The 18112-nt window shown below is 46.0% G+C and overlaps 1 protein-coding gene across 1 annotated transcript in view; it reads right to left on the reverse strand.

Annotated features, from left to right (window-relative positions):
* The window catches only part of TTC39C (tetratricopeptide repeat domain 39C), a 106719-nt gene extending 96860 nt beyond the window's left edge, over window positions 1-9859 (reverse strand). The window contains exon 1 of the mRNA XM_047698288.1: window positions 9555-9859. Coding sequence (XP_047554244.1) covers window positions 9555-9721 — 167 coding nt within the window. The 5' untranslated portion in view covers window positions 9722-9859. The remainder of the gene's footprint in view (window positions 1-9554) is intronic.
* Window positions 9860-18112: the final 8253 nt, after the last annotated feature.

The raw sequence follows: 18112 nt of genomic DNA on the forward strand, positions 1-18112 counted from the left end.
TGAGCCACCCAGGCGCCCCTCTCATTTTTCTACTATGGAATGGCTTCTGAACTTTTCTTAAATCCAAATGTATTCATTACAAACAGGTGCCAGCACTCACTTCATCATCTGATGAAGGAATAGTGAGCATTTGGAAACATATGTAGTTTATGCTTTTTATACTTCTCCTTTATAATATGGACCTTTAGACATTGTGTGAACAGGTCACCTGTCAATTTTATTTTAGGATCATAGGAGGGGAATTACAACACAGTTCTTATAAAAAGAAGGCATTAGATCTGATACAGTTGAGAGCCCCTGCTCTAGAACGTTTCCCTTCCCAGCCACCAAGTTCTTCCAAAGACAGTTCTTCCTGAAATTCAGGACAGGGATTTTGGGGTCGGGAAGCTGGAGTTCTGCCTTCTCATGCCATAGAGGCAAATAACACCAGAAAATGGCATGCCACCACCACCCAGGGGTAGTCCAGAGCCTTGCGGGCGACTGATAAAACACCACAAAGACTGGCCAGTTAGACTAGGCCAACTCTCAAGCACATGACACTGAGCAGGGGATAGGGCACGCCAAGGACCACGATCCCCAGAGCTGCCGCTGCTTGGCCGAGCACAGCTGACACCTGGGGTCACTTCAGAATCAGCAGACTTCATCAGAGCCCTCCGCATTCCCTTTGATTGCCCCTGCCAGGACGAGTGTGTGCTCAGCGGCAGCTCTGCTCCCCACTGCACCCACACTAAGCACTGGGCAGCCCGGATGCACCGAAGGCAAGAGGCTGGAAGGCCAGACGGGTGTTCTGTGACCTGGTTCTGAGATGCAGAGTGTCAACTCAGGGGGCATGCTGGAGCACCTCCACGGGATCAAGGGACATCAGGGCGGGAGCGAGGATGAATAATCAAGTTTTCCGAGCTCCTAAAGGGCACTGCCCCTGGGCTATACTTGCTGACTGGCAAATAGAGGGGTGCTGATTATGCCCCTAAGACCTCTTGGACTTCACATTACTCCAGCGACCTCTGAAAGGCCAGGAACCTCAGACTGGGATGTGCACCGATCTCTATAATCTCAGCTCGCACATGAGGACAGGCGACCGTGGAAACACTGTGCAGATTTCACCAGTGCTGGAGAAAGAGACAGAAAGAGCCTGCAGGGCCACTGAGGTCTCCTACCACCTTGGATCAGTCAGAACAAGTCAGCTTATATAAAATACCCCAGCATAATGGTGGGGAGGGGACAAAGGAGGAGTCGGGGAAGCAGACAGGTCAGACCACAGACATCCTATGCCAAGCTGGGACCCTTATCCTATAGAAGACTCAGAGCCACAAAGTGCCAAAAGCTCTCGGAATCTCATTCTCTGGAGACAGACTCCCCGGTGGCTCATCGGGTGGCCTCTGGGCTTGAGGGTGTGGTCTGCATATTGTTGTCCTCCACCCCCAAAATGGCTTTAGCAGCACACAGGCCAATCGCTCATACTGTAGAAGTTACAGAAGAACGACGGTATATTGTAGTGGGGAAACACACAGACTCTGGAGTCTGATGGTCTCGGGTCGCACCCCGCAATTCCATTTCCCCGTGTGACCTTGGACAGGTCGTTCAACGTAACTGTGCCTCCCCCCACCCGGTGAGAGGGAGATAACAAGAGCACCCTGTCACAGAGCCGCAGCAGGATAAAATAAAGATTCAAGTCCCAGGAGCGCTGGCACACGGCCTGGCATCCGGGAAGCACCGACTACTGTTTACCTCGAGGGGCTTACTTGGATGTGTATTAGGGAAAGTCAGCTACCCAAGCGAGTAATTTCACAGCTATTACAGCTGTGGACAAGACTAAGTGAAAAAGTGACTGTTTCTGAGGTACACTGAAAGATAGTTAAGTAAGCAAGAACACCTTGAAGGACCTGCTTCTACCTTGGGTGTCCCACACATGGCAGACGCTGTGTAGGGGTTTTCTCCGTAATAACGGATCACCTTCCTGTAAGACAGGAGTAACTACCTGTTGTATATATATATATTTCTTGTGTTCTGAAATCCTCGAGCAAGAAGAAGGAAATAGAGAAAGCAACCCCAGCTGAGGAAAAGGACTGAGACAGCAAATCATCAACCACCTTTACACACAAAACAAAAAGCCCCTATTTCAATCCCCAAATCAGATGCCAGGAAGTCAGGACTTTCTCTTCTGTGGCAGCAAATTTATGGATAGTCTTATACAAAAATATGTTTTTGTAACTATGTATGGTGAGGGATGTCAACTAGACTCACTGTAGTGATTATTTCACAATAGATACAAATCATTTATGTTGCACACCTGAAACTAACATCTATGTCAATTACATAAAAAAAAAAAAAAAAAAAAAAAAAAACCGCACCATGCAGGCAAAGTCACTCAAAAACCAGGATGCATTTCTCCCATAATAAAAAGGCTTTCAGTGGTGACTATGTACCCAGGTTTGCCCACAAAGGCAATTCAATCCCAAATTGGACCTATGTACTGGCTGCACAGCACACTAAGAATTCGGGAAACAGAGTCAGTGGTGAAAAAGGTATAAGGCAGAGTTGGGTCCCCCCGTCCCCACCCAACCACAGCCCTGGCACGAGGCAATTTTGAAATAACAGGAAAATTCTTTGCTACACAGCCGTCGACATTCTGTATGTCCTTTATACTTCTCAAGCCCTTCTCAGAGTTAGCCTTTTGAAAGTCCCACTGTTTTTTGCTGGGGAAGGACAGTGACCATGGCAAGGAGCCCAGGGTATAAAAAATGGGCCTACAAGAGCCTGAACAAAAAGGCCTACGCCTCTGAAATATGATGATGTGTTTGGGGATCTCCAAGGGGTTTCATGTAACTAGAACAGGAAGTGTTCTACGCTTCAGTATTCATGCTCTCTTCCTTTATGCCTTCTTACCTTCACCCAAACTTCATTTCACTCAGTACAAGTCCTCTAACTAGGGTAGGGACGAATCTCCCAGAACTACCTGTTAATGCAGCATGCGGGACCCAGAGCACACAGATTCTTCTAAGTGTTCATATCTCTAACTTTGTGGGCTTGTGGTTGCACGTGAACACACACACACACACACACACACACACACCCTGCAGTATACATACTCATTTTTCCTGTTAATTTCCTATACATAAACTCTCCAATTAGTCTACAGGCAGTTGCATTTTTAAAAGGATCCCAATTAAGCAAAATGAATCTTTAATGAATATTTAATCAGGACTTTTCCAGAAAGCGCAATGATTGGGGGGGAAAAAATATGAGTTTTTTTTAAAACACACACAGCCCTAAGTTAAGAAGGATGCAAAAAGGCAACAGAGGAGCTTCCTGTCTTTCCTGCCAGTTCCCTTACATCATTTCTGCTTTTCATTGCTTCTCCTTTTCTTCCATTTCTGCAACAATGGACTCTCCAGAAATTCCAGCAGCAAGACACAAACATGCTGCTATGTAGGAACAGCCAGACATGCAGAAAAGACAGGCAGCCTACAAGCTCTTCCCATCGTCTAAAGCACCTGCCACAGCTTTGGGCAAAGAGGCTCAGGTACCTATTGGTCCAGGTCTCTTACACAGGCCTTTTGAGTTTTTCCAGCCAGAACTCTGGTTTGTATCCGGGGTCAATGATTTTTTTTCTGCAAAGGACCAGAGAGTAAATATTTTAGGTTCTGTAGGCTACATGGTCTGTCACAGCTATTCATTACTGTTGCTGTATTGCACAACAGCCACAGAAAAGACAAAATCAAGTGACTGTGTCCCAATAAAACTTTACTTACAAAAACAGCCGGCCAGATCTGGCCCGGAGGCCACCGCCGGCAATCCCTGGATTATACTGAGCCAGCTCTATGACAAGACCGGCTCTGTAATCGACATGCTCACAAATGAGACGCAGGTCATAAGGCTTTGTCATACAAGCATTAATTGTATTAAAGGATTTAGGATCCACACTTTCATTTTAAACATAAACATATTACCAACCATGGACTTTTCTTGCCTTTTAATAAATTTTGGCCATCTTTAGAATTTAAAATGTTTAAGAAAAACATAACCCATATAATACCAACTACCAATTCTATAGCAAATCCATATTTATTTATGGATATTTATCCTCAATGAACATGCTTTAGAGCCACTACAGGCTTCCTGTTTAAGCGGAACGTGATTTTTTAATATGACTTTTTAATAACACCTACAGCCAGAAATTGGTGGTAGTGTTGGCAGGGGAAGAACGGCCTGTGTTGTAAGGTCAGAAAGAACACCAGGAGTTAAAGCAGGAGGAGATGATGGCAGCACCAGGGAGAGGAGGGAGATAAACGTCCAGCCTGGGAAAGAAGGACGACATATTTCAGTTTGGGCAGGAGCTCCGGAAGTCTCCAGTCTTCCAGCTCAATGTGCTTCCCCTCTCCCACTAGTTCTCCAATTAAAAATATTGCAAGTCAAAAAGAGAAAAAGGCACCAAGAGTTAGTTACGGACACGAGGGCCACGGTGAGGAACACCACGGGAGGAACACGGTGGTAACACAACATGAGCTGACGGGATGACCAGCAGCAAAATAACCCCAGAAACCAGAGCTCTCAGGAAACATGGACCGACCAGCGATCCGAGACAATGCCAAGTGTGGAACCAGCCATCCAAAAGGACAATGTAATCACACCGACTGGTTTGCAGCGTTCACCCATTTCACAGCTCCATGTGGGTTTTCCAAGGTTTCCTGGACTTCACTTCCACCTGCCACAAACTCCTCCCAACTCCTCCCCTATCATGATGCCCAGACAGCTTTTCCTCCACAAAAGTTTCCTTCCTGCTGAGTTAGTCCTCCTGCTCTCCACTCCCACAGGTCACAGCGGGACCCAGGGAACCTCTCCCGTTCCCCACACCCCTGCCAATTGCACCTACACCACAGCACCTGAAATCCAGGGCCTGTTCCTTGTGCACGTAATGATCCCCTATTTTATCCTGTGTCCGAGTACCTAAAGCTCTGAGTCTCTGTCGCACTCATGGAACATCATTTGGGGGCCGGGGGCAAAGGGGGAGTGAGCGCTGCTGCTTTAGATCACTAAGCCCAAAGACCAACGACAGGAATTTGATTTCAGGCAGTCAGTATCATGAAGGTACCAAGTTGTGACCTTAGGCTCAAAGCAGAAAGGCCCCACGGCAGCATGCATCCATCTTGACCTCTGGAAACACATCCCCAAGTGCATGATGGGGTCTCAGCACCAACAATAGGGCACCTTATTACATTATTACTGCAGTACACAATAGAAGGGACAGTTATATTCTGAAATCCCAACTAAGGAGCCTCTTACAGCTCAAAAGAAAGACTCTGCTGTGCATATATTTCTAATTCCTATATGTCGGGTATCTAAAAGACACAATCCAGGCTTTTCATTAATTCAGAATGTCCTTCATAATAGGTTTCTATAAAGTAACCATTTCTCCTCATTCCATAGCTGTTGATGAAACTTTTATCAGGCTAGTGAGGGGGCATGAGAAAATGACCTTCTTGCTTTAATACAAATGTTATTGTTACACGAGATGCAAAATAGGTTTCTACTGTTAAACCAGGAGGATAAGCTTCTGGAAGGTTTACTCCTAGGGAAAGGATGGTCTTCTGTGACAAAACAATCCTAAGAAAGGAGAAAACCAAACAGCTTTCTCTTCTGTAAACAGAGCAGAGAAGTGTTCCTAGAATACTTATAATAAAGTCACTAACTTTTCCAGCAAGCCATTCAACTCTGGAACACAAGACACTTTTCCCAGTACAGAACAGGATCTAAATCTTTCATACGCTCTATGTGAGGTTAACCTTAAATATAAAAGCTACCTGCACACAGGATGTTTCTCCCTTCTGCTCAAACTATGCCATCAAGAAGCAAGCACAATAGTGGGGAAGGCATCATGTATACAGCTAGCTAGCGTTTACGGAGGGTTTACGTCGTGCCAGCTACCATGGAGTCTTTCTTTTAATCCTAACAACCACATTAAGATGTACGCTACTCCCATTTTGTAAGTGAGGAAGCAAATTTTGAGTAACCAAAGTCAGCAGCCACAAAAAGTAGCAAAACTACGATTGTAAGCCTGGTTACAGGATCCTGGTCCACAGCCACACCTCTACACAACCATGTCTGTCAAAATACGGATCGGCAGCACACTTGGGAGGTGGCAAGAATGCCAGGCCGTCCCACATCACAAACAAATTAGATGGATCAAGGAAGAGCTCATGGCATAATGCTACCACTTCTCCCCCTTAAGAAAGTCTGAATTACTGGAAAATAAGGTCAGAAAGCAAATCCTAAAATACAGTTGATCCTTGAACAGTGTGGGGGTCAGAGGCACCAACCACATGCAACTTTTGACTCCCCAAAAACTTAACTGCTAGTGGCCAACTGTTGACCAGAAGCCTTACCGAAAATATTTTATTGCATTACATACTATATTCCTGTAATAAAGTAAACTAGAGGAAAATTTGTTAAGAAAATCACAAGGAAGAGAACCCTGGGTGGCTCAATCAGTTAAGCATCTGCCTTCGGCTCAGTTCGCGATCCCAGGGTCCTGGGATCAAGCCCCACGTCGGGCTCTTTGTTCAGTGGGGAACCTGCTTCTTTGCCTGCTGTTCGCCCTGTTTGTGCTCTCCCTGTCTGACAAATAAATTCTTAAAAAAAAAAAAAAAAAATCACAAGGAAGCAAAAATACATTTACAGTACTATTAAAAAAATCCACATGAAAGTAAATCCATGCTGTTCAAACCCATGTTGGTCAAAGGTCAACTGTATAATAATTTTAGTGAGACAAGCAGAATGAGATAATGAAAACAGCCCTGACTTAGAACAGCTAGACCTGTGTCCTGGTCCATGCTAAACACGGAGACTCAAGCCCCTCATGATAAAATTGTATAATACAGCTCATCCTTTTGTTGTCACCAGAATAGTGAGAATAAAAGTGATAATATGCCAGCCCTGTGCCAGGCAGAAAACGGATACTACAATAGTTTATTTCATTTTTCATTTTCAAAACACAAGTAGGGGCACCTGGGGGTGCTCAGCCAGTTGAGTGGCAAACTCTTGATTTCAGCTCAGGCTGTGATCTCAGGGTTGTGGAACTTGGGTGCCCTGGCTCAGTGGGGAGTCTGCTTCTCTCCTTCTCCCTCTGCCCTTCCGAACCCTGCCTGTCCACTCTAAAACAAAATGAATCTTTAAAACACACACACGTAGACAGCTCCTGTCTATACTATAAATCCTCCCTGGACACCTCCCCCTCCTCTACCCTCAACATACTCACCCACAGAGAAACTCCTTTTAGGTACATCTGTTTCTGTGAAAACATCATTCTCCTATCACTCATAATCTGCCCGCTTTTAACAGCACATACGATTGCCTAGATAACAGTATTTTTGCCTTATTTCAGGCTTTCTTTTTTTTTTTTTTTAAAGATTTTATTTATTTATTTGACAGAGAGAAATCACAAGTAGGCAGAGAGGCAGGCAGAGAGAGAGGAGGAAGCAGGCTCCCTGCTGAGCAGAAAGCCCGATGTGGGGCTCGAACCCAGGACCTGGGATCATGACCTGAGCCGAAGGCAGCGGCTTAACCCACTGAGCCACCCAGGCGCCCCTCAGGCTTTCAATATACAGAAATCACAAGGCACTATTTAAGTACATGAAAGCAGTTTAGAAAAAAATGTTAAGTAATATAGCAATTCAAAAGCAAGAAGTATTGAAATAGACAAGCACTGTATTTTGATCAGCAACTAAAGAGTAAATTTGACTCAGGCTTTCTCCAGTCTTCTCTCATACAACACAAACTGGTAATCTAAAATAATAATAATGGGGCGCCTGGGTGGCTCAGTGGGTTAAAGCCTCTGCCTTCGGCTCAGGTCATGATCCCAGGGTTATGGGATCAAGCCCCGCATCGGGCTCTCTGCTCAGCAAGAAGCCTGCTTCCTCCTCTCTCTCTCTGCCTGCCTCTCTGCCTACTTGTGATCTGTCAAATAAATAAATAAAATCTTTTTTAAATAAATAAATTAATTAATAATAATAAATTAGCACTGTACCAAACACTCATGTCTGCTTTGCTTCATGAGGTACATTCTCAGACTGAAATCAGCTTGATAGCCTTTAAAAACAAAGTGGACTGGGCACCTGGGTGGCTCAGTGGGTTAAGCCGCTGCCTTCGGCTCAGGTCATGATCTCAGGGTCCTGGGATCGAGGCCCGCATCGGGCTCTCTGCTCAGCAGGGAGCCTGCTTCCCTCTCTCTCTCTCTGCCTGCCTCTCTGTCTACTTGTGATCTCTCTCTGTCAAATAAATAAATAAATAAAATCTTAAAAAAAAAAAAAAACAAAGTGGACTGAGTAAAGCTAAGATGTTTCCACTTTCAGTTTTTGTGATTTTTTTTAACAAACTGATTTAAGAGTCAACTGTCTATAGTGAAGAGTTCATAGTTCCGAGATATTGTTTTGCCACTGAAAAGCGAAAGCTCCAACCATAGAACCAGCAATCTTTGAAGTCGGAGTAAGTCAGGCGTCTCTACCTCCCCCATCCCTCTCATTTCCTTACAGACTGTGGCTCTAGATCACAGATGCACAACGGTCCCTTCATTCCTACCAAACCACCCAGGTCTGAAAAAGTGTGAAGCATGTGCCCCTTAGCCACCTACAGGGAAGTTGCTAATCAACACCCTGGAGACGCCTCACCACTGGAAGGACAAATCACAAACTCCGTTTCCTAAACCAGAAAGCAGATGCTTCTGGTCCCCAGTGAAACTGAAGGCTCCTCCCACTCACAGAAGAACGTCAACCAGGTTTCAGTTCTTTCGATTCATTTTTTTTAAAAGACGCATTTTTAAAAAGCAATTAACTGAGCACACGTGTTCCTCCTTCCCCCCTTACATATATTTACAGTCCCTCCATTTTCTTCAAGTTAGAGAGGTCCATGTACGTCCACTCGCTCGAAAGGCATTAGGAACTCATTTGGAGGACTGAGTTCTAGAAGACCGGCCGAGAGAGAGGTGAGCAAGCCGAGTTCGGTCGGCTGAGTTTTCTGTTTCATTCCAGCACTACCAGGCAATTACGCATGTGTTTCCAAACAAGAAAAGCGTTTGGAATGCACAACGATGCAAAGTAATGCGAGGCACAAGAAACGGGCACGATGCAGCTGGTGTGCTCCGTGTCACAAAGGCTGCTTGGGCACAGCACTCCGAGTCTGAGGCTTCCAGCTGCCTCCCATCGCATCCGGTCCCAGGTCCCCAAAACCAACGGGCTCCGGACCGGTGAGAGAGAAGCAGACAAGCACTGGGCGCCCCTCTTGGGGGGCGAAAAAGTGAGGGGAGACCGCGGGGAGGTACGGGTAGCGGGGTCCCGCGGAGCCAAAGGACAACGGCACGGGGCTGGAAGGGGGCGATGTGACAAAGGCGCAGAAACGCCGGCTGCAGCGCAGGCCGAGGGAGGCGACCTGGGCACAGGGGCCAGGGATTAGGGACGGACGGGAGGGGGAGGAGGCTGCTGGGGCCCGCGGCAGACCGCGGCGCGTGAGCCAGCCCGGAGGGGCGCGTGGCCGGGGCGGGGGAAGCAGGGCGCGTCGGTCACCTGTATTGTTTGAAAAGCTGGTCCGACTCCCTGAAGCCGTTGTTGAGCAGCATGTTGATGCCAGCCAGGGCCAGCTCCGCGTCCTGCAGTGGCGCCGCCGCGGCCGCCGCCGCCGCCGCTTCTCCGTCGTCCTGCTGCCGCGGTCGCTGCTGCTCCGAGCCCGCCATGGGCGCGCGAGGCTGTGCGCAGGGCCGAGGCGAGGTGGGGCGGCAGCTGCTGCGGCCCCCGCGCGTCCGGAGCCCGGCTCTACCTGCCGGGAGCGGCGCGCAGCCGAGCGGGGCGGAGGAGGGGCTGGGCGGGCCGGGGCGGGCCGTGCTGGGGGTGGAGCCGGGCGGGCTGCAGCGCGGTGGGGGACGTGAGCGCCCAGGCCGCCACCTCCCGCCGCGGCGGGGATTACTCAGCAGCCGCCCGCCCGCCTGCTCCTCCCGCTCCCTCCGAGACGCCCCCTTCGCGCGGGCACCCAAGTGGAATCCGTTTCCGGGTGTCTCTCACCCCGACGAGCCGGGGCCCGAGCGGCCGCCGCCCCTGCTGCCTGCAGCCGGCACCCCCCGCCTCGGCCCGGATCCCCACCCCGCCGCCCTGGGCAGGCGCGCCGAGCCTGCTCGGACACTCGCGAGGCACCGAGGCCGGGACTCTTTCCTCCGAAAGAGCCGAACCCGGGGGTCAGCGGAGAAACAAGCGGGCTTGAAAGGGGGACAGAGAACGCCACCCGGGGCGCAGCGAGAGCGCGCGGCTGGAGACCACCTGGCCGCACGATACCCTGGCAGGCAACGCCTGAAACCCAGAGACCACCTGGCCGCACGATACCCTGGCAGGCAACGCCTGAAACTCGAACGTTATCCCGACCTTGGGGCCGACCCCCAAGATAGCCAATCCCGGAGGAGGTGGGAGGAGGGGGCGGGGCCCGAGGGCACCTGCGGGACAGCTGCGGGAGCCGTGCGCGGAGGAATTGGATCAGAGAGAATCCGGGATCCTGGTACGCACCCTTTCCGGCCGCCACCAACATTTTTGCTCCATGGGGCAAGAGGACGAATGGAGGCCAATGTGACATACACCTAAATATTTAAAGTTTATAAATTAAGCTCTTCAAGTGTTTTCTTTTATTACCCTGACAATTACACTTTCATGCCAATGAAACAGGAAAATAAGTATAAAGCTATGGCTTATCATAAGACCAAGTATAAGGAAAATGTCAAAGATGACCGAACTCAGTCATTGTTGCATATGTCTGACTGTTCTAATGATGGGCTGGTAAGGTCTGCGTGGGTAAACACTATGGAGACAATTCACAAGTGATTTTTTGTTTTTCCATAAATTTATATTTTTCACCTTTATTTTAGCAAAATCACTAAATCCGTTGTGACAATCAAGACTAATGTCAGATCAGACCACCTTTCGTAAGTCACTGTCGTTCTTAGAGTGTGGTTTTTAAATTTCGGTTTGGAGAAATGGCTCGGCTGAAGCACTTAGAACTGAAACTGTTTTTAAAAATTAAAAAGCTGTTTTGGTTTAGAGATTCACCCGTTCACATACAGCATTATAACGAGATCCATATGATAAATTAGCACAGAAAATACTTCAAAAATAATTTTATTTCATTATACAAGTTGCTATCACTCATTGTGTGATTTGTTCCATCCCTTACAAGAATATCTAAACCCATGTAGTATTTCCAACATTCATATATTTAAGAGTAATGTGAATTGCTGTCATTCCTTAGCTGTCATTTGTCAGAACACCATGCTAATTCTCGAGTACATCTGGAGCTACAAATTAGAACATCAAAAGAAGCAAGAAAAGGGGTGATTCTCACCTCTCAGAAACAATACCACATGAATCACTGCATTCATGTGATCTGAGAGGACCTGAGAGGTTTGCCAGGTTTTTTATCCAAGTACTCTTGGATGTAAAATAGTGTTAGATTCAAACATACTAATAATAAATAAAAAAAGATTCCAGTATCAGCAGTGCCACAGATCTACATGGCATTTATAGGCTGTAACCTTTGTTTTTCAGATATTGAGCAAGAGGTAAGCCTCATTGCCTTCAGGTCTGAACAATGTTCATCGTGAGAATGGGTGTTCAGGGTTCTAAATTCCCTGAAGCCAGCCCCAAGTGCCAGATCCTGAGTGACAGAGGTGTCCTTGTGTTCTTTAACAAATTTATGTGTCTGTGTCTTTTAGGTACTGTACTGGCCATGGGACTCTTGCCAGAAAGTGTTCCCTGGTCACACATTGCCAGTGCTGACAACACGCCCAGTATATAAGCTTTCTGAACCTTGGATCTGTGGAACCATCTACCCCATAATCCTGAAACAATCTGGTCAACAAGGGAAAGAAGCCAAGAGGGCAATACCAAACCTAGCACAGAGCCTGTACCTCACCTCCCCCCACACACCTGGAGAAGGCAGCCAAGCCCAGTTCTCCATGTCTCTGACAAGGGGAGTCAAGGAATTGATGGCCCCGTGGGCATTAACAAGTTGGATCTGGGACCCTGCCGCTCAGAATGGGCGGTGGGGGGCGGGGGGAGATAAGGAAAATCAAAGCAATCTGTCTCAGAAACCTAGCACAAATGCTTACACAGACTTAGTGAAATTTAGCTGTTGAGCAATTGGGGCAAGATCCAGTGCACTTGCCCAGCACCCCATAATAGGCGATATGGATAGAGGCTGACTCTGCCATGTAATTTACACCAGATATGTGCTGAATTGGATCTAGCCAAATGCCACGATTAGATTAGCAGCAGCATCTTGGATGGACATTTTCAAATATTTGCTCTGCAACGAGGGATTCAAAGAGGATTCAAAAACGGGGCTCACAACCCAGAAGCGAGGCAATACATGACCCAGTAATTAGACCTGTGACAGCTGTAGATGGCATTGACACCTCCCCAAGTTTCACCTGGTAGGCAGGGAATGAAGGCTGCCGGTGTTTTCTTCACTAGATAACAACGGCAGATAATGATGGCTGTTTAAGAGGTCATGGTATATATTACTTATAAAAGGAAGGAAAAAATCTAGATTACCAACACGTTAGGGTGCCATACACCTGAAATGGTGAGACTCTCAGCACGCTTTCGTAGCACTAAGGCACTCTTCAGTGCACTTGGCCACAGGCCAATAGGATTTACCCAGTGTTCCCTTTGGCAGGAGGAAGGAGCAAAGAAGAAGGAGGGAGAGGGAGAGGAAAAGAAAAGCCCTCAAATGGAGGGAAAAAGTGATTTCCTTTCTACATACCTCTTGTGGTATGTATCAGTATTTTGTGGGTCTTCATGAGATTTCATTGTGAAAATGAAACGCCAAGTCTAAATATTTATGAAAAGTTTTAGGTGTGTCTTATTTTTTACATGGTAGACTTTTTTAAGACCTCTTGGTTGCAAATAACAAACAAACAAACAAACAAATCTGATCCAAATGGCCCAGAAAAGCAAATGTATTAGTTCACCAAGGGGACTTCCCCAAAGGAGGCTGGGCCAGGGCTGCAAAACTGTGAGTTGGACCCAGTTTCTCCAGCTTTCTACCCCAGGGTTCTGCCACTTTGGTGCTTGGTTGGTCTATTCTTAGGCCCTACTGTTCTGGTACCCAAACAGCTAGAAGTTTCCCGGGGCTACCTGCTTGCTTTTTCAAATCCAGTAGCAAGACATTACATTTTCAACACTTAATCCCAAATCCCCTAATTGAATCTCATTGGCTTTCAGATGCTTTTTTTTTTTTCTTTCTTTCTTTTTTTTTTTTTTTTTTTGTTTAAATTTGAGAGAGAGCAGGGGGTGGGCCAGAGAGGAAGGGAGAGAAGCAGACTCCCAGCTGAGCACGGAGCCCAGTAAGGGGCGCAGTTCCAGGACCCTGAGATCATGACCTAAGCCAAAATCAAGAGTACAAGGCTCTACCCGACGGAGCCACCCACGTGCCCCCAGGTGCTCATACTTGAACCAATCAATCTGGTTAGAAGGAGGGGGTTCACTATGACTGGATTAAGCCAATCAGAGCCTGGTCCCGGATTTGGGAAGTGGAACCAATTCCCCTGGCTGGAAAATTCTAGGTCCACTAAGAAAAGGAAGGTAGGTGGGGCGCCTGGGTGGCTCAGTGGGTTAATAAGCCTCTGCCTTCAGCTCGGGTCATGATCTCAGGGTCCTAGGATCGAGTCCCGCATCGGGCTCTCTGCTTGGCAGGGAGCCTGCTTTCTCCTCTCTCTCTGTCTGCCTCTCTACCTACTTGTGATCTCTCTCTGTCAAATAAATAAATAAAATATTAAAAAAAAAAAGAAAAGGAAGGTAGGAAATGGATGTCAGAGGGACAGCAAGCAACATTTCCTACTCTTGTCTTCCTAAACATGTTTTGAGGGTTTGGAATGGTTTTTTAAATGCATTTAGAGAATATGCTATCTTAAGAAATCTTGTTTTATGTGCTTAGGTCATATTAACATTTTTTAGGAATGCTGGTAACCATGCCTTGATGTATCTTTCTGGAAACCTGCACCATCCGTTGAAATAAATATAGGTTCCCAGAATGTCTGGAACTCTAAAATGGGGGAGGGCCGGGAAATTAATGTCCCTGCATTTTCATGGTATGCTAGCTTTGCTATCAAACTCAGCCCTGTCACTCTACTGAAGGTGAGGGAAGATTGAGTTAACGGCTTTTAATTAGAAAGCACATCAAGGCAAGGGTTGGCATGTAAAACTGTAGAGCAAGCTCCCTCCTTTTCTATTCACAGGTGGGCCTCGGACTGGCCTCTGAGGAGAGGAGCAGGTAGCAGGCCCAAGGGAATCCAGCTGGCTGTTTTCCAGCAGGTGGATGCCTCCAACAGGATAGACCACAGTGGGGACCACGAAGCAGAAGCTATATCCCCTTCAGACTGGATGCCTTCTCACCTGCTTTTCCCCAAACCGAATACCCAATGGACATAATATAGGTTGGAGCAAGTATTTATTAGAGTTGAGTTCATTGCTCTGCTTCTGTAGAGGTCGGGGGCACAGCCGGGGAAGGCATAGTGTCCTTCCTCCAGTGGCTCAGCTCCCCCCAGGGTAGCTCAGACAGTGAGGCCTCCTGCCCAAGTCGGGACTGCAAGGTGTTTGAGTGGGAGTTCAGCTCCTCTCTTGGTCTTCACAGAGTTTATCTCTCTCCCTCTTTTCTCCCTTCCCATTCCTTTACGTTTCCTTCCGCATCCCCTGCCTTTAACGACCTCCTTGTTTTTCACTGACAGTTGCTGCTCCCTGGGTCTATTGTCCTCACTGCTCCTTGCAAAAATAATCAAGTCTCCCTCTCCCTTAGTACCTTTTCATGATTTGCACACTTTACAGCCTCTGGTCCACGTCTGTGACTTCTCTGTCCACTGATTGCTACTCCGTAAAGGAAGAAGTAGTCTCTGCTTTCAAGGTCTGGGTTGGCTGAGTCCCCGGAGTGGGAAGCAAATGTGCTCTGGGCCTGTGGAGGAGGGCAGGGAAAGGTATAAAAAAGAGGTTTCATTTAGTACACTGGTGGACTTTCTCCTGGCATATCTGAAACCAAACTTACTGGGGCGCCTGAGTGGCTCAGTGGGTTAAGCATCTGTCTTTGGCTCAGGTCATGATCCCAGAATCCTGGGATCAAGCCCCGCATCAGGTATCCCTGCTCAGTGGGGAGTCTGCTTCCCCCTCTCCTTCTGCCCCTCTCCCTGTTCACAAGTACTCTCCTTCAAATAGAATCTTTAAAAAGAAATCAAAATTATCTTGCCACTATGATTAATTTCAATCTGGAATTTCCATTTTTATTTAAAAAAATTATTTTCCTTCTATCCATGTAACTTTACCTTATTGTTAACAATCCTGGCCTTATTATGCTCTGATGTTATTAAACCTTTCCCACATTAACTAATAACAAATGTCATATCCCAGTTCTTCTAACCACTAGGCTTCTCCCTGATTGAAGGAGAAAGGAAGAGATACCTTTCTGTTCACCTAACCACATATGTGAATCTATTTTGGGTGGAAGCAGCAGCCTTGACATTTGCTTCTCGGAGTGGATTTGTTTCCAGATCTTAAAGTGTAGTCAGATTCCTAGGACTGTCTAGGGCACGTAATAGGTGCTCAACATCTGTTTGTTAGCTATGAACGGAATGAGTTGGAAGTACAGGGGGATGGAGATTGTGCCAGGAGTATAAATCGGAGATTACAATTCTGATTCTGCAGAACCATTAATTTTGTGTCCTAGGGCAATTGGACTTAACCTCTTCTAAGGCTTAGTTCTCCCATTTGTAATATGAAGACAATCAGTACCTTCGAGGCAAGTAAATGAAATAGTGGATAGTGAATAGTGCATGCTGTAATGGCAAGATATTATCTGCATCCATACAATTAGTGTTCTAATATAAATTAAAGCCAATTGATCCTTCTGTTTATATATTTATTTGTCAACGGTATTATCTTGAAATATCCAGCTACAAAAAAGTCTGTGCAAATAACCAGAGGCATCACATGGAGATGATTAATTTAAACCATTTCTACTGTAAAAAATACATTTTTGCTGTTATTAATGCAGCCTGAGGAGGACATGCAGATTTTCTTCTGAATGTATAAAACATAGAAAGTAAAAATATCCAGGTTTTAGGGCACCTGGGTGGCTCAGTGGGTTAAGCCTCTGCCTTCAGCTCAGGTCATGATCTCAGGGTCCTGGGATCCAGTCCTGCATTGGGCTCTCTGCTCAGCAGGGAGCCTGCTTCCCCCTCTCTCTCTGCCTGCCTCTCTGCCTACTGGTGACCTCTGCCTACTTGTGACCTCTGCCTACTTGTGACCTCTCTCTCTGTCAAATAAATAAATAAAATCTTAAAAAAAAAAAAAAAAGAAAAAAAAATCCAGGTTTTAGACTTCTTCATTTGGATCTGAATGATCTCTGTTGAATAATCCATTAATATATTTCTGACATGCCCTGAAGGGTTGGACAAGGAAATCAATATTTGGCATGAAGTTTTTAAAAATCCGTCTTCTGTGTCATGTGTGTATCACATGTTTTGCAGTCAGTTCTTATCTTTGCAAGGAGGGATGCATTGTTAATATAAAATAATGCCTTATATATAAGTCACATGGGTTGTGCTCTGGGGTTCCAATAGCAATCCAGATGTTCCAAGCCATAACTCAGCACCACTGAATTCACCACATTATCTTTAGGAACTAGTTGAAGAAAAAGTTTTCTAGCAGTACAGGTAATCCGTACAAGTACTATCCGTGCAGATTTCTGGACATCAGGGAGCTGAGTGCCCGGAATCTCTGTTTTCTCAAAGGGCGCTTACTGAGTGTTCCCACTGGGCCAGAACACAGGTGAGTGCTGACAACACTGAGACATACATACTAGCCTTCTCATTACAGAAGATGAGACAGGAAGCCTGATACACATTGACAGCCCAGTATGGTAAGTACCCTTGTAGACCTTGGTACAAAGTTTATCAGAATCCATTTAATTCCGGGCTTTACTCCTTAAATGAGCACAAAAGATGTGCACTTTATAAACTGATAGATGCTGCTTTTTCTGTTAATTTGTTGACTTTTGTTGACTCTTTACATCTTTAGAATTAGCATATGGACCACACCAGAACAGCTGTCTCACCCATTTATAGCCAGTTCCTTGTCTTTGAGTCCCAAATAGTGTTAGCCAGTTTGAGTTCCCCCATTAGTCATCAAGAGGAGCTAATCACCACTTTTGATCCCTTTCACATCTATCTTTGAAAGGAGATCCATCACAACTGCAGATATTTTAAAAAATGGGAATAAAATTTTGAAGACGATTCCAGAAAAGGAATTCAAAAGATGAAAAAAATAATATCTTAAAAAAGAAGGTATTTGTAGTCTCCCAAGGTAAGTAAAGGGAGATATGTCTGCTACACTGTATAATATTGTATAGTTTCTTTAAAAGATTCTCTTAAAAGAGCTGCTTCCCTAACACACACACACACACACACACACACGCATGCACACAACTCATGCGTGTGCAAAACTCATCTTGAAAACGTTCTAAAATTATATAGTGGTGATGATTGCACAACTTTGTAAATATACTAAAAACCACTGTACACTGTAAATGGTGAATTTTTCAGTATGTAAGTCATAATAAAGCTGTTAATATGAAATTTTTAAAAATCATTCTAAACCACAGGGTGCAAGACAGAGGGAGAAGGGAGTTCATGGTTTGCTTCCTTTATTTCACATACCTGAGGCAGAAAAATATAGTTAATGATGAAAAATAAACCCTCATCTTGAAGAGTCCCCATAAATCAGAAATGGCCATTGGTTGCCATCAATACATGTCTCTTCTAGATTAAGACTTTACATATGTTATTCTATTTAATTCTCCAAGTAAGCCTGTGAGGTGGGCTTTATCCCAAGTTTACAGATGTGAACATAAATATGAAGAAGCTAGATAATTTTCCCAATGCCAGGCAGCCAGTGAGGGTTGAAGTGAGGACTGACTATAGGCCTCATTGCATGTAGTGAGGAAGTCCTAGTTGTTAAAGTAAAACCTAGTATTTTCTGGAGGCCTGACTGAGAGAGTACAGACACGCATGCCCTTACGAATTTTATGCGATCATCATTAT

The sequence above is a fragment of the Lutra lutra genome, chromosome 12 (assembly GCF_902655055.1).
Source record: "Lutra lutra chromosome 12, mLutLut1.2, whole genome shotgun sequence".
NCBI classification, from domain to species: Eukaryota; Metazoa; Chordata; class Mammalia; order Carnivora; family Mustelidae; genus Lutra; species Lutra lutra.